The sequence below is a fragment of the Aythya ferina genome, assembly GCF_964211825.1.
Source record: "Aythya ferina genome assembly, chromosome: 1".
NCBI lineage: Eukaryota > Metazoa > Chordata > Aves > Anseriformes > Anatidae > Aythya > Aythya ferina.
Genome location: NC_140296.1, coordinates 171,552,494 through 171,568,059, shown reverse-complemented (window position 1 = coordinate 171,568,059; position 15,566 = coordinate 171,552,494). Strand labels below are relative to the sequence as shown.

General features: G+C 46.6%; 1 protein-coding gene across 2 annotated transcripts in view; it reads left to right on the top strand.

Moving 5' to 3' along the window:
• Positions 1–619: 619 nt before the first annotated feature.
• SRGAP1 (SLIT-ROBO Rho GTPase activating protein 1) overlaps positions 620–15,566 on the top strand; it is a 148,659-nt gene continuing 133,712 nt past the window's right edge. Inside the window, exon 1 of one of the 2 annotated variants that reach the window (XM_084506567.1) lies at positions 620–960. In XM_084506567.1, the coding sequence (XP_084362693.1) occupies positions 894–960 (67 nt within the window). In that variant the 5' untranslated portion in view covers positions 620–893. The remainder of the gene's footprint in view (positions 961–15,566) is intronic. The other variant, XM_084506568.1, reaches the window with a different exon arrangement.

The following is a 15,566-nucleotide window of genomic DNA, read 5'->3' as shown; positions in this document are numbered from 1 at the left end:
TGATGCCCACCACGGTGATAGTCCCCGTGCGCAGCACTTTGAGGCAGCAAGATTCCGGGTGGCCTCCCGCCCCGTTTTGTCTCCTTCCCCCACGAATGGCCCCACAGAGGGGTGCAGACACCCCTGCCCTCCACAGCCAGCCGTGCCCCGAGGGGGGCTGCATCTGCCCCCCGGTGCCACTGTGCCCCCATCCCCTGCTGGACCTGCTCACGGCGGGGCGCTCAGAGGGGCCCGCTGAAGCCGTGCCCTGCCCTCGGGGGAACCGGGGACCCCTCGGGGACACCCCTGGGGCTCGGCCCCTTCCCTCCTTTCCCCCCCGGGGCCTGCTAGGCCTCTGCCTGCGCTCCCCGCCCCGGCCAGGCAGGGCAGGGCAGGGGGAAGCGGCGCCTCCGGCGTGCGGAGCGAGCGCGGCGGGCGGGCAGCCCGGCAGCCGCCCTCCTCCTCCTCCTCCTCCTCCTCCTCCTCCTCCTCTTCCCTCCTCCTCCTCCTCCTCCTCCTCCTCCCCTCCCACCGCCCGCTCTCTCCTCTCTTCTTCCTCCCCTTCCCCGGGCAGACGGCGCTGCTGGGGCGCAGCCGCGGGGCTCTCGCCTAGCGCCCCCCCCCTCCCCGCCCGCCTCGCCCCGCAGCCCCCAGCCCTGCCCCGGCCCCGGCCGCCCCCAGCCCCGCGGCTGCCGCCGGCCCGGCCGTGCCCTGCCCTGCCCGGGGCGATGGTGCCGGCGCCGGGCTTGGTCTGAGCGCCGCCTCCCGCCCCGCCCGGGGCCAGCCGCCCGCCGCCCAGGCGAGTTGCGAGCCCGTCCCGAAACGCCGCCAGCCCTCGTCTTGGGCAGGAGGCGAGCCGAGGAGGAGGAGGAGGAGGAGGAGGAGGAGGAGGAGGGGGAGGAAGCGAGCGGATAATGTCAACCCCGAGCAGATTCAAAAAGGACAAAGAGATCATAGCGGAGTATGAGAGCCAAGTGAAAGGTAAGCGCGGGGCGGCGGCTCCCCGGGGCTGCGGGCCCGGCTCGGCGCCCCCTGCCCCTGCCCCTCGCCCCCCGGCAGTGGCGGCCGTGCCCCTGCCCTGCCCTGCCCTGCCCCGCCCGCGGCCACAGGCACCGTGGCCCCCGCCCAGCCCTCGGCTCGCTGCTGCCGCCGCGCCGGGCTGGTGGCTGGCGGAGCCCGGGGTGGGTGCGAGCCTGAAATGCAGCCCCCAGGGAGCCGTGCCACACCTCAACTCCGGGTATTAAAAAAAAAAAAAAAAAAAGAAAAGAAAAGGCGTGGGTGGGTGTGCGCTTCATGCACCTAGCGGGGGACCCTCCCTGCGGCCGCCCTGCAGGGTCCCCAGGCAGCCCGGGGGTTTCGGCAGCCCCTGCCCCGGGGGGTGGCGGCCGGGGACCTCCGCTGCCCCGAGATCTGCTGACTTTCCGTAATTCACAGGCATTTTTCCTCTTATCTTGACAGCTTGATCTTGCGGGATCGAGTGATGCTTGTGGTTTTGTTGTTGCACTTAAAAGGAAGGAGGTAGTTTTTTGGGGTTTCTTCTTCCTAAGCTCAACTTTTTTTTTTTTTTTTTTCCTGTGAAAAATACCTGTCACTGATGAAAGGCGTTGTGGGTCCGGGGTGGGATATGGGTTTAAAACAAACCGGAGACCTGTCAGACGGATGGGCAGCAGGGACTGAGGGCTCGTGTCGGAGCTGGCAGGCCGAGGTTCGGGTGCCCGCCTGAGACGGGCAGAGCTCGCAGGCTGCCGCTGGGTTCGGAGCCGTCACGCCGCTGGAGCATCGCCGCTTCTGCCTCTCAGATTTGTCTTAATCGCCGAGCAGGAGAAACGTCCATAATCTTAATCCCTTTGCAGGGTGTGCAGTCTGTCCTTTGCCGACTTCTGACACGACTGTCACAGGCTCGGTGCCGATTAATTATAGCTAGTGGCTGCATAAGCCATTCTTTCCTTGTGAATAAATAAATAATAAAAAAAAATGTGTCCTTCAGCTACATGTATTGGCTCATTTCCTAAACGACAAAGATTTAGGTAGCGAGCATCCCTGATAACCAGCCTCTCCTTTGGTGTCATGGTCCCCCAGCATATTTTGCAGGGGGAAGTGGCGTTTGTATCCACAGCTCAGCAGGATTCTGACTTGCTTTGCTCCTTTGTGGGGGGCTGTGTTGTGCACGGTCTGGTCCTGACGGCCTCGCTTGAATTGTGGATGAGCAGCTGTTGGGGAAAGTATGCTGGGCGAGAAATTGTAGCCAGGGCTGCTTTTTCTTCAACCCGTATCACTGCAATTGTATCTCAGGTGACAAGAACTCTTTGTATTAAGGCGTAGTTCTGCTCCATGCTAGCTCAGTGATAGCGTATCGAAGTTGTGATAACCATTGTGTGATACCTTCAAAAGCTTTTTGATACTGGGCAGTCAAGGGCTAAGGAACCAGTCCTAATTAGCCAGCAAGGTAACTTTAAGGGGCTGTAAATGCAGGAACTCGGGTCCCTACATACTGCCTGGTGTTTCACGCGCTTGGATAGAAGAAAGGGTGTGGCCAAAATGCTTTTTCTGCCTGGATTTCTGGGGTTGCAGCCGCTACCAGATTGCTTGCTGCTGACACATTTAGTGTCAGTGAAGGATGGGGGTGACCAGGCAGCAGACTGTCCCTGTGAGGTCCTTGGGACCTGCTCCTGCACCGTGCCGGGTTGTAGCACCGTGTCTATCCCATACCTCGTTGTCAGGTGGCATTGAGCTTGGCATGCAGCGTGATTTTGGAGCCATCCCCCCGACATGTGTGCTTGTAAATCCCATTGGGAGATGTCTGAATATCCATACTGAAGGAAAAGGGGCCTCTGATGTATATGGCTAGCGGAGTATGCATATGGTGCCATTTTTGGAAATGAGGATTTAAGAGTGTCATTCTTCACATAGCTTTTCTGCTCTTAACTCCTCAAATAGGAAGCAGTGACAGATGTTAATTGTTCTGCCTAGTCCCTGGATGGCTTAAGCTGACCTCTACTCCATGGACTGCTTGGATACTCCTCTAGTAATGCCAGCATGTTGGCTGTTGCTGTAGTGGGGGTCATCCAGGAACAGCAAGAGCCTGCAGATGTTACCTGTTTGTCAAGCTGAAGTGGGCACGGTACTTCTGACTTGTGGGCAGAACATCTTACTGCACATCATTTTTCTGTAATATCCATCTTCTTAAGGCTAATTTCTGTCAAGAACTACCCCAACTGGAGAAATAAGGGAATTGTGTTCACTTCCTCCAACATCATATAGAAGGCAGAAGGGTGTTTCTTAAGGGTGCCTTGATACTCGAGTTAGATCTGTCTAGATGGATATCTGTAGCCATTGTTTTGGAGGTTGTAAGGATATTATGACAACACAAGTACCTTAATTTGTAAAGACATAAAGGCGGGTGGGAAGTACTGCTTGGCTCTGTAACTCGTACTAGTTGGAAGTGAGCTATCTCGATGCGCTTCTGTTCCAGTATGACCTTGTTGCTTCGTAATCAACGAGCACCTGCTTCTCAGTAGTGTTTCACTTTTTAATTCAAAAGCTTTAGGAAAGGCATCAAGAGCTTGTTTATTGAAGAACGTTTTGACAGTTCAGAGGAACAATTTTAATTATTTTTAAAATGGCTCGGGCAATGTGCAGGCTATATTGGATTACTGAGTAAGATAGCTTCAGGTAATATCTCTGATCATCCACGCTGTCAATTGCATGTGGATTTTTCTGAGGAAAGCAGTAATTTTACAGGGCCTCTGAAGTCATTAGAGGTAGATTTCCTTCCAACCCTGTAGCTGAGTGGTGGAAGGGAGTGGTGATGCGACTAGAGCTAGAGAGGGGAACGTCCTGTTCAAATGAGCAACGGAGTAGTGGCATAGTTGGGAGTTGAGCATTACCCTTCTCGTATGTGATCCTACTTAGATTTACACAGAGCACACCTTGGTTCAAAGCAATCTGTTCACTCAGTTGACCATAGTAGCCTATTATTATCACACCTTTTGTATTCTGTGGACCGGCCTGATATGGCTGAGGACTGGGGATGCTGCGCTGTAGCTTTCAGATGATCCAAATGTTAAACCGGCATACCTGGCGGACTTCTGAAGACTTGTAGCTGGCCTTCAGCACACAGGAGAAATGTGCTTTTCCTAGGTAAGCACTGTGCTCACTGGTTATCTGTACCTGTCTGTTCGATGAGGCCCTCGGTATCTTTTGAACTGCTGAGGACCTTTGGAGTTTATCTTTTGTGCTTCCTACCCAACTGAATCTTCAACTGAAAAGGAATAAGAGAAGACCTACCAAGATGTTTCCTTTATCCAACCTTAATTTTTCAGTTGAAAGTGACTGAGAAGGAATATGTTGCTTTTAAAATGCAAATCCAAAAGCAACTTTGTGAAGGGAAACGCTTCTATAGGATCAATACTTATGTGGAAATCTTCAGAATGAAATACTCCTATTTTCCACCAGAATCAATTTGTTAGAACTCTGTTAGAAATATGTTAGAAATATAGAATAATTCACTTTTGTGGAAAATAAAAATTCTAGTTTGTGAAACTGAATTTCAACTTGTTCCATATTAAAACAATCTAGAACCGAAACAGGAACAGAAATCTCTTGGAGGAAGGGCTGCGTTGTAAAATAGAAATTGGGTTGAGGTTTTGGTAAAGGTACCTAATGACTAATTGGAAAAAAAAACTTTCTGATGAAAAATTTGGAATTGAGAATGCCTTGGATGATGTCATAATTCTCATGTTGTATTTTAGAAAATTAATGAAAATTTGAAAATTCCGGTCAATTTCCAAAGTTCAAGCTTATCAAGTGTGGTTTGGTAGATTTTTTTTCCTGATCAAAAAACCTGGCCACAATAACTGTTGTCTTGTTCAGAAAAGATATTGCTTTCCATGTTGCTTTTGAATTTCAGTTAAATGTTCAAGAGAGGCTATGGGAGGGCAGTTCCTTACTTTTTTTTTTTTTTTTCTTTTCTGCTTTCTTTCTGCTCTCTGATCCTTCTCTTCAGAGTACAAATCTTCAGTTGTCTGGGTAAATATCAATGAGTTTGTAGATGGTTTTGCAGCTGGTAGCAGTATCTGCAGGTTTAAGTAGTTCAGTCATAAACTGAGCATTCTGTATTTTATTTCATTTTTTAATTTTTTTTTCAGTGGTAGACAGACACCACAGCCTACTTCCCAAAGGTTGTGATTGAAGAACTTCAGAGGTTTGGGCCTCTTAGTCTTTCTAGTAATTAAGGAAAAAATACTTTTTGTGGTACCTGTTTTGAAAATATAGCCAACAGTCAGGAAATAGATTTTTATTTTTATTTTTTTTCCTGGTTTAACCACAGAGTGTAGCTGGTGTCTCCAGTTCCTGCAGTGAAACTATTTATTATTTTGTTTGAATTTAAAGGTGGATGAAGTTCTAAGTGCCGTAGCACACATGAAAGGGCAAGCAAAGAATGGATTGTCTGACCAGTATTTCTGGCAATATGGCAATCATAATGCATACTTAATATTTAAATTTTGTCTATTCCTGCACTTTTTTTTCTTCCCATTACTCTCTAAGAAAGGTTTAATGTGTCTCCGCATCTATAGCAGTTTGGATGCTTTTACGGTTACTTCTTTGGGGCTTTTCCCTTTTACAATTATACTTTCTGTGCAGTTTTAGTGTTGCAGAATAAGGTTCTAAATCATGGTAAGGTTCATTTAATTTCCTGCCATTATCTTTTATTGGTCACTTTTTTATGAACTGAAGTACTGGTTGCTAATAAAATTAAACTTATAGCTTTGAAATGGCTGTGGTGAGACACAATGGGATCTGAATTTCATCTCATTTTCTGCCTCAAACTTTGCTTGGGTTAGCTTCTGCCTTCTGTGCAGCCGGGTTTCCCTGCCGGTCAGTGGTAATGGATGGTAGCGTTGGAAGGAAGCAGGTCAGAGCTGCTGAGGCTGGATAAGAAGTCTCCCGCTGACTATTACATAGCTGATTAGAAATCACTGACCGTGCCTTGATGGTGCTCAGCATGTCTGAGCTCTGCTTTGGACAGGGCTGGATGTGGGGGACACCACGAACAGCACTGGGCAGGTGTCAAAGCAAGCTCGTGCTCCTCTGGTGGTTCTTCTGCCTTTCGGCTTTTTTTCAAGCTGCTGCTACATGTGGTGGATACACTATCCCACATCTAACCTCTCTGGTCTCCGCAAGGGAAATTAGTGCTACCTTAACTTGTATTAATCCCTATTAGAGTCTAATCTACTCTTACTGCTTGGCTTTTGTGGAGCAAAATAGGCTTTGGAGCTGGGGAGGGGGGACTTGCTTTCATTAATGAGTGATTAATATAAACACATAGTGGGGCTCCTTGCACCCCGTGTGCTGCCTCCTCTGCTTTCTGGAGGTTTTATTCTCACAGCAGTGTTTCCTCCATGGCCAGCATCTCCCACCGTGCCAGCTATTGAGCCAACCTTCAGGGACCCTTCTCTGCTCCGCTGCGAGCTGTCTGGACTAACCACCTATGGCCCAGGCCGGGCCTCCTGGCCCCACTGCTGGTCAGTCCCTGAGCACCCCTTCCTCCTGGGGTTCCTCTGTGCCTTTTGCCACCCCACTTCTCACCTCTCTGAGGGCAAGAGGTGCTGGGGCTGTGTATGTGTGTGGAGGAGGAGAAATGTCAGGCCTGGTGGTGGTTGGCGGCTGCATGGCTGTCAGGCCTGGACGGCGCTTGGTGGTCCATGGCTGGCACGGTTGCTCGCGTGCCACCAGCGGGATGAGGCCAGCAAGTGTTGGGTTTCTGGGGTGAAGCAGCGAGGGCGATGCTGAGAGCGTGGGGCTGTGTTCTGGGCAAGAGGCAGAGCTGTCTGCGCAGGAAGCCTGCTCGCTGCACGGCTTTTATGCTACCGAGACTATGTCTGGCACCAGAACCAAAGGAGTTGGTTATCGCCGCTCTTTTTCCTTTGTTTCCAAGATTTAAACAACCGTAGGCTGTCCTGGCAGTTTGTGTGATGGCTTGGTCCTGCGGGAGTGCTTCGAGGCAAACAATGCACTTTGATCTGTTGTAACGGGAGCGGTGATCCTGAGGCAGAGCTTCCTCAGGAATCTGCTGTGTGCTGCTGCCCGTGGGGTTATCTCCTGGTGGACACGCAGGTGTGTCACCAGTTGGTTATGGCCACCCGATGGCTACACGTGGTGTGTCACATCGTACCTGTGCTCTGCCTGGTAATTCATTATGTCCAGGGCAAAATGCTTGTACTCCAGAGCCATTCTCCATGAGCTGGTGTTTAATAACTAGAGAAGGAAAATTTCTTCAGTAGTCCCTTCCCTCTCCACTGCGCTTGCGATTATTTCTCAAGCATACACCTGTATCAGTTTCAAGGTGCAGTGTTCAGTCTTGCATCATACAAGCTGGAAACCTGTATCTCACCTTAGGAGAAGAATGAGGTGATTGATAAATGCTGAGATTGCAGTGGATTCTCTTTGTGGAAAACACAATGAGACTGTTTCACAAATAACCCCAAGCACACCTCATGCTCTGTTTCCAAGAACTGGTTTGCATATGGGCATGGCCATGGCTTGGTATTGTTTCCTTTTGTCAGTGAGTACACACATTGTCATGAACAGTTCATCTTCCATGGAAGAAAAAGCCACTTGTTTTAGTTCATGGTCAGTGTAACCAAATCATCCCAGCTCTAGGTGCACATCAAAGATACAGGTGTTGCAGGTAAGAACAGTGCCCTTTGTAGCCTTTCACTTAAAACGTTTGGGCAAGAGGACCCAGCCTTCTGTCCCACAAAGAAATCTCTAGGAAATAAGCACCAGCAAGGCTGCTGAGTGCTCTCAGAAGGTGCAGTGCAGAAAGTGCATGCCTTATGACTCGACTCTGCAATAGTGTGTCTGTGAGATGAGCTCGGGATGACCTGTGTCACTAACACCTGACTGTCCAACACAGGACAGCACAGCTGACCTGATTTTAATAAGGTTCCCATGAAGGTGTGTGGGTATTTGGATCTGCATTTACCTTGATCGTAGTGTTTGGGGTTGGGTGGGGCTGAAGGTTGCTTTTAAGTTAGAGAGGCAAGAATGCTGTTTGTGGCTATTATTCTTCTAGGAAAAGTTTCAGTAGAACTTGCTTAGAAGTATGATCAGTTAAAATATCCCTTTAAACTTTGATATGTTGTCTATTATTGACTGATAAAACCTCTTTGAATTCCCCTTGGAACCTCCTGAGACTTCTTATTACAGGTGTAAAGTGCTGACAAGCAGGCAAGAGAGCTGTACTAGCATATTAACCAAAACATTCTCAAAATATACTAGACTTTTTTTTTTTTTTTTTTAAAGATTGTGAAATAAAAGAGAAATTACAGAAATTATACAAAAATACTACACTTACAGCGTATTATTTCTTGTTAACCATATTGGAAATAAGCAAATGCAGCTAATTTAGCGGATGGTGGCTTCCAGAAAGTCATGATTGCAACCCTGCACCTAATGAGCTGCTCTGGGAACCAGAAATGACTCCTGCACATTCGTGTAAATGGACTGTCCAGACCACTTAACTGACTCAGTGCTTACTCATCTGAATTACTCCACGTGTAGGAACTACCAGCCGGTGCTGTGTTGGCTCAGGACTTTTCAGGATGCCGCTTTGACTCGTTTCTTCCAAGAAGCCACAAGTGGAGTAGTGCATACTTCTTGCTTTGCTCTGTCCTTGCGTTGAACTAAATAAGGAGATGTGCTGATCCCCTTTCACTTTCCAGCGTACATGCTTTCGTATGGTAAAAGGCATCAGTCGCTGCTGTGCTAGCCAATTCCAAAGTATCTGCTTCCTGAAAATCAGAGGAGTCTGCTCGTGTTTAGAGTACAGCAGAAGTCTAATAAGATTCAGTGATAGCTCTTGTATGGCTCTGTTCTTTCAACAACCTGTCTTCTTTCAAGCCTTGTTGCTCTCAGCTTTTCCCCTCTGCCTCTTTTTAAGTGAAGAGAGGATAAACAATCTTAAGTGTTAGGTCAGAGACAAGATGAAAAAAAAATGCATTCATTCAGTACCACGATGAGCAGGCATCAGAACTGAAACTTTCTAACTCAGCAATTAAATTACTGTTTGGGAGGTAGTAAGAATGAAAATATTACAATTCAGTTACATTGTGCTTTTTTTTTTTAATTATAGAACAGGAAGACCTAACTTTTTTTTTTTTTTTTTTTTTTTTTCCTGCTTCCAACCACCTTTAGACTTCCATTGTTAACTTTTTTTTTTTTTTTAAAAAAAAAAAAAAAAAAAAAGAAAGGGACTTTTGTCCAGGAAATAATGTGTCAGGAAAGATTGTATGATAGAATTGCCTGTGGTAACAGCCGACTAGTCCTGGTGATCCACACGCAGTCCTTTCCTTAAGGTTTTATATTCCTAGTAATTTGGGGCGCTGTGTTAGAGAGCTCTCTAGTGCATCCATCCATGGGTGCCCTTACTTGCCAGATGCACTTCAATGCAAGCCTCTGTACCAAAACAGCCTGAGGCCAAGCTGAAGGGCTGATAGTTACTCTTACTCCTTTGACAGTGTTTATGGAGGCATTTGGAATGAATACTAAAAAGAAAAAGGTTTTTACTCTTAGTTACAGGACACTTGACACACCAAGGTTGTTTTAAGTGTTAGTGTTTAGATGGCACAGCGTGCTTTTCCTCTTGCAAATCCCTAATTTGCTGGTTAGTAGGAATGAAAGCACATAAACTCTTGCCATAGGTGCCTTGTGCATGTGGCAAATTGGTGTCTCTGTGTGTCTGGCGTAAATAATATCAGATCCATGAAGAACCAGCTATGTAATGGAAAGCTACCTTGTTCTGTGTTGCAAGCAGACAGAGATATGTTTAAGAAGTTGATTTTTTTTTAACATATGCTGGCGTTGCTGCCCAGTATACTACTCGAGGTTAAGAACCAGCGTAATAGGATTGTTTGCATTATGCACCTTCTTAAGGCTGCCTTCATGCATTGGTGCCCTCCGAATTTCCCAGCAGCAGTGCATACAACTCGTGAGACGCATCATGTCGTGACAGAAAGCCGAAGGGAAGCGTCAGTCTCCCCCAGAACTGCAGTGAAGCATGGAGCAGGAGCAGATCCACTGTGCCAGGACGATGGGGAGCACGGTGCGGGTTGTGGGTCCCTCCTGCTGGGGGAGGCCCCTCGGCTGCCACCGATGTCACACGAGCCCTGCCTTGGTTCTTCCCCCGCTGCGAGCGGCCCGGCGTGTCCCTGGCTGAGCTCATCGGATTACAGGCATCTCAGCTGTAATCCTTTAATTGCCAGCCACTTCTGGTGCCATGATGTTGTGGCTATGGGTCGAGCCCTGTGCTGCCTAAGCAGTACTCCTGTCACTGCCTTGAGCTTTATCTCAAGGAGGGTGCAATGTGCTACCCCGCACAAACGTGACTGTATGGCTTTGTTGAGAAACGAGCAGCCAGGAGCACCTTGAACTGCCCTGTTCCTGGGACCTGACTGAATTTGCTGAGCGGTTTCTTTACTGAAGTCTAGATGGTCAGCTGTCTATCAACAGACTGCTGCTAAAAACAGAGCTTATAAATCATAGACACACAGAATGGCTTGGGTAGGAAGGGACCTTAAAGCCCACCCAGCTCCATCCCCCTGCCATGGGCAGGGACACCTCCCACCAGACCAGGTTGCCCAAAGCCCCATCCAGCCTGGCCTTAAGCACCTCCAGGGATGGGGCACCCACAGCTGCTCTGGGCAGCCTGTGCCAGGGCCTCACCACCTTCAAAGAATTTTCTCTTTATATCTAATCTAAATCTCCCTCTTCTAGTTTAAAGGCACTACTCCTGTCCTATCACTACAATCCCTGACAAAGCGTCTTTCTCTATCTTTCATTTAAGCCCTCTTGAAATATTGTAAGGCTGCAATAAGGTCTCCCTGGAACTAATAAACTGTGAATGTGAAGTAAAATGTTACTTTTTTAGGTTTCTCTTGAGCCTGAGAGGTTAGGGGGTGTGAGAGTTGAGGGGTTCATTATTTTTGTACCATTTCTGCTTTGAGATTTGCTGCTTTTGGTGGCTTCTGCCAAGGCTTTAATGCATTATCATAACCGTTCTGAATGAAGGCACCTCGGGGAGGCACAATACCTGCTTCTGTGGAGATGTCTCTGGTACTACAAGTAAAGAAAAGTATGAAAAAGTTAATGGCTGAATTGTGGTCAATGAAAAAGTCTGTATTTGAGCAGAGCTCCTGAACTTCTACCTGCAAACTTGGCGGAGCACAGGGAATTGAATACTAAATTGTGTGTGGCTCTGGCTGGCTGTACCCAGACACAGAAAAATGGAGCATGTTTTCCACTTTTATATGTAAAAATAACCTAGTAAGATTTATTTATTTATTTGTTTTTAACATAGCTCAGCTCTGCGCTGGCTCCGTGTCGCTTCCTGGTGGCTGCAGGATGGCCTCTGTGGAGTGAGGGAGGTCTTGGCTCAGGCCTGGACAAGCAGACTTCCAGGCTACCACAGCAGTTTTTGCGCTCTTCCATATGGGCTCCAAGAGGCTTAGGGTGAAAAATGCCCCGTGGGATTAAATCTATGTGTTTGCTGTTTCAGATGCCATGTTTAGTTCTCCTTTTAGCTGCTGTCTCACTTCAAAGGTGTCCGTGGGTATGTTTATGTGACTGCACATACTGGCCTACGTGTTTACTCTGCACACTGTTACCAGGAGCTATAATTTAAAGCACAGCATCTCGCTAGCAGAGCTCCCCTTATTTATAGATCAGAAGCTGCTTTGCCTTCAGCTGGCAGAGGGAAGAGATAATGCTGGCCCCATCCACGCTGATGTAATCTGAGTGGCCACTAGGGAAGACCTGAAATGTTCAAGTTTCTTTTGATGAACCAGGTAGAGATCCATGTGATGCTCTGGTGTTAGGAGTCTGATCAGTGCAGCCTTCCTAGAGATCAGAGCGTTTACACGAGGAGTCTGCTCTCACATCTTGCTGCCCTGATCTTACCCAAAACTGAGCTTTGAATCCCAGATCTCCCATCTTGCAAGTGATTGCTCTAAGAATGAGGTAATGGAATATGTGGGGACAAGTCTCCCCCTGTTTTCTTGTCTGTTGAAGCTGTTCTGCCTTTCCCCAGACTTAATGAATATTTAATTATTTACAGAGCGAATATGAATCCATTGCCTGGTGGTTAGAGCAGTCACTGAAGAGATACAGGTTTCACTGTGTATTCCAGCAAGTGTGTATTCCTGCTCTTCTGCTTTTCTAAACAAATGGAAAAGGTGGAGAGGGAGGGAGGGCTGTAAGACTGGGGTATTTGTGTCACCACTCTAAAGCGAGAATACTGATTTTATCAGTCTGGAGGGGGGAAGTATTCAGAGGATGCCTTATTCATTCATTACATGCGGTCACTTAGTATGCAAAAACACCCTGACCCTTTCCTTTGTATTGATTTTTAATTTGAATGCCCTGCTAGAGTTAAGGCAATTTTTGGAAAATTGCCTGGATGAAAAAAAATGTTTGCTCAGAGTTATCTGAAAGGTTTGTAAACGAATGTGTGTTTGCACGAACCTTTGCTCTGATTATTCTTTCTGAAGCACTCGACTCGTACAGCGTATTCAGACATCTGCCACATGGTGATTCTGCTTTCCTGTTGCCCGAGTTGCCAATTCACAACCAGCTTTCACAGCAGTCACCACAATCTTATTCTGGAAATATTCCTGACTTATTTCATATCTGCGGAGTGGGTTTTTTTTTGAGGGTGGAAGAATTATCCTAACTAATGTTCAAGGAGGAAAGAAGGGGAATGGGTTTGCAGATGTTACTGAGACAAATCTGCAGTTGTTAATCAAAAATAAACACGTGTTGAGGTTTAGGGGCGAGCTGGTGCAGCTGGAAGAAGAAAAAACCTGAAGAACTCTTTATTGGTTATGACAGCTGATCAGGTTATGTCTGTTGCAGAGCTGTTCCGCAGGACAGCAGGCAGCACCTCAGGCAGACAGGGTGCTTACAGATGTTGGGCTTTACCCAGGTGTATTAACGTGCCTGCTCTTCCCTTGTACTGCTCCAAGTCAGGGCGTTTGAACAGCTGTGTGCAAAGTACTGCCGCTAAGAATCAGGCAGGAAGATGGAAATGTCCAAATTCTCTCCTACTTGATTTAAAACGGGGATTTAAGAAGACCATTTGGGTATGTTTCTGAATTTGTACACTGGAGTATTTAGTGTTTGAAAGAACAGTTTGTGTCTCGTTCTCTTCTGCAGTCCACCAAGCTGCCAGGTAATTTATCTAGCTATTCATTTGATTACCTTTTTTTAATTGCAATGGAATGATGAATCAAATGAATAGCTAATGCGTTACAAATACTGTAAGCAAGGAGATGGAATGTGTGTGAAGGCTTACTAGAAAGTTCAGTGCCCTAACTTCATGTGTAATGTGCTATTTTCTGAGTTTTAACATCAGACTTGCAGCACACGTGTGTTTCACGTTGTGTGGCTTTCTTCATTGCTTGTGTTAGGGCATTTGAAAGTAAATTTAACTCCAGATACTGTGTGTTTTTTTTTGATGCCATCTCTGAAATCATATTTTTTTCACAGTTCATAAGATATCAGTAGTATGTGAGACCATGGGATTTACTATGATAGTTACTTCCATTTGGGGAACTTCTGCCTTGCTTCTATGCCTATTTGCAAAATGCTTTGAAAGAGAGATTTTTAAGTTACGACTCACACCTTACGTAGGGCAGCAAGAATTCGGGTCCCTGATTGGGATCATAAGGGTCATTATTCATACAGTGTGTTTATAACGTTGGAATTACCCTTTGAATCTCATCTCAGGTGTCTGCGATTTTGGGAAGACACCTCTTCTGTAATTCTTGTGCAAGCAGACGCATTCTTGTGGAGGAAAAAAAATATATATATTTATATATATATATTGAGCCTCTCTTTCTCCAAGGCTGGGACAAAACTACACTCTAACTTTGGCAAGTGCATTTAATGTGAAGGGAAGAGAGGTCTTTGTTTCAGGGGACTGAATGCACCGATGAGTTGCTAGGTCTGCAGGAGTTTAGGAGGTTTCCCTTTGCAAGTCTTATTTTTCTGGTAATGGTTAAGATTTCTGTCACCGTCTGGTAACTGGTCAGGTCCTGTTTACCTTAGCCTTGTGGTTTCCCAGCTGGTGGCGTGGGCATCACAGAAGCTTTCCCCACACCGATGGGGTGTAGGCTGAGCAGGTATGCGCTGCTCAAACTCCTCCATGAGGTATAGATGGGTCATTTCTCTCTAACGTGCCTTGGCTGCAGGAAAGCTTGAGACCTACTGCTGTAAAATTTCAGTCAGTTAAAGCATGAGGCTTTGTATGGCATTCAGTGCTGTGAATAGTTGCTAACGAATGCAGGGCTGGAGGGATGAATGAAGCAGTACTGCTTCTCTAAGCAGCATAGTAGCTGCCGTGTGTGTCCTGTTATGCTCAGCCTTGTTTACTTTATACACATGAATTTGTTGACCTCACCAGGGCTCTTAACCTTCCTAGGGCTACTAATCTCCATAAACGTCTGCAGGATTGGGCTTAATTTTGGCATGGAAATATGCAAATGGAATGAATCAAAGCGTGAGTCATCACTGCAGGCAGTCAAACGTCCTGACCTCGTCCTGCAGCCTCATGTCAGGCTGAAGCTTGCTCGGGAGCTGGTGGGACCCGACCCACGATTTGGGAATCCTGGTTTCGTAAGTCTAACAGAGAACATACTGAAACATAGGGAGGCATAACAGGAGATACTGAAGCAAAGCAAGAACTGTCACCTGATTCAGATGCAACTCTCAAGATAAAATTAATTTAGATTACTGCTGGGATTATGCACACACTACAGCATGTCTCAATAGTGTTCAAGATGCCTTTTGAAAACTGTAATGGAGGTGTTTGAAATTCACTGAATGTTGTTCTTTTTGAGCATCTAGCTCAACTAAGGTATGGTACAATAAACGAACTCACTTTTAAAACTTATTGCAGGCAGTGAATTGGGGAGCTAAGCGATGCGAATCTCGCTTTCCTGCCTGTGCTATAGAATGCAAAAGCACAAACACAGTAAGCACAAGGTTCTTTTTGATACTGTAATCTTTTAAACCTTTGAAATGTTGGTGTGCTTGAAAGGACTTCTAAATCCATCGGATAGCCTGCACTGTCTCATATTGTGTTCAAAATCATAGCAGATAAAGGAAGAGTGATCAGAAAGCTTAATGCAGTCAGAGCGTCACGACCTGTTATGTAAAGCAGCATTTGGCAGAGACTTCCCAGCTGCTGTAAATGAATGTTAACAGCATTTTATCGGCTGCTTTCTCTGCCTTTATTACATAATCTGAATATTTATGACCCTATTAATATGTTTAGCTGTGAAATTGCAATATTGATGGAATGAACATAGCATGGAAGAGTGAATGAGCAGAGTATTTGCATCAGGAACAAAAGTTGGGTAAATATTAAAAAGCTTGGTGCTTGTATTTGAAAGAAGTTTGCTGAATTACTGTGCAGATGTGGCATGCTATTTCCCTAAACATTTTCGCTTTGGTGATGGGATAGCGTTGATGAATATTGTGCGTGTCTGCGTAAAACAGAGAGCACTAACCAGGAAGTGGAGATTTGT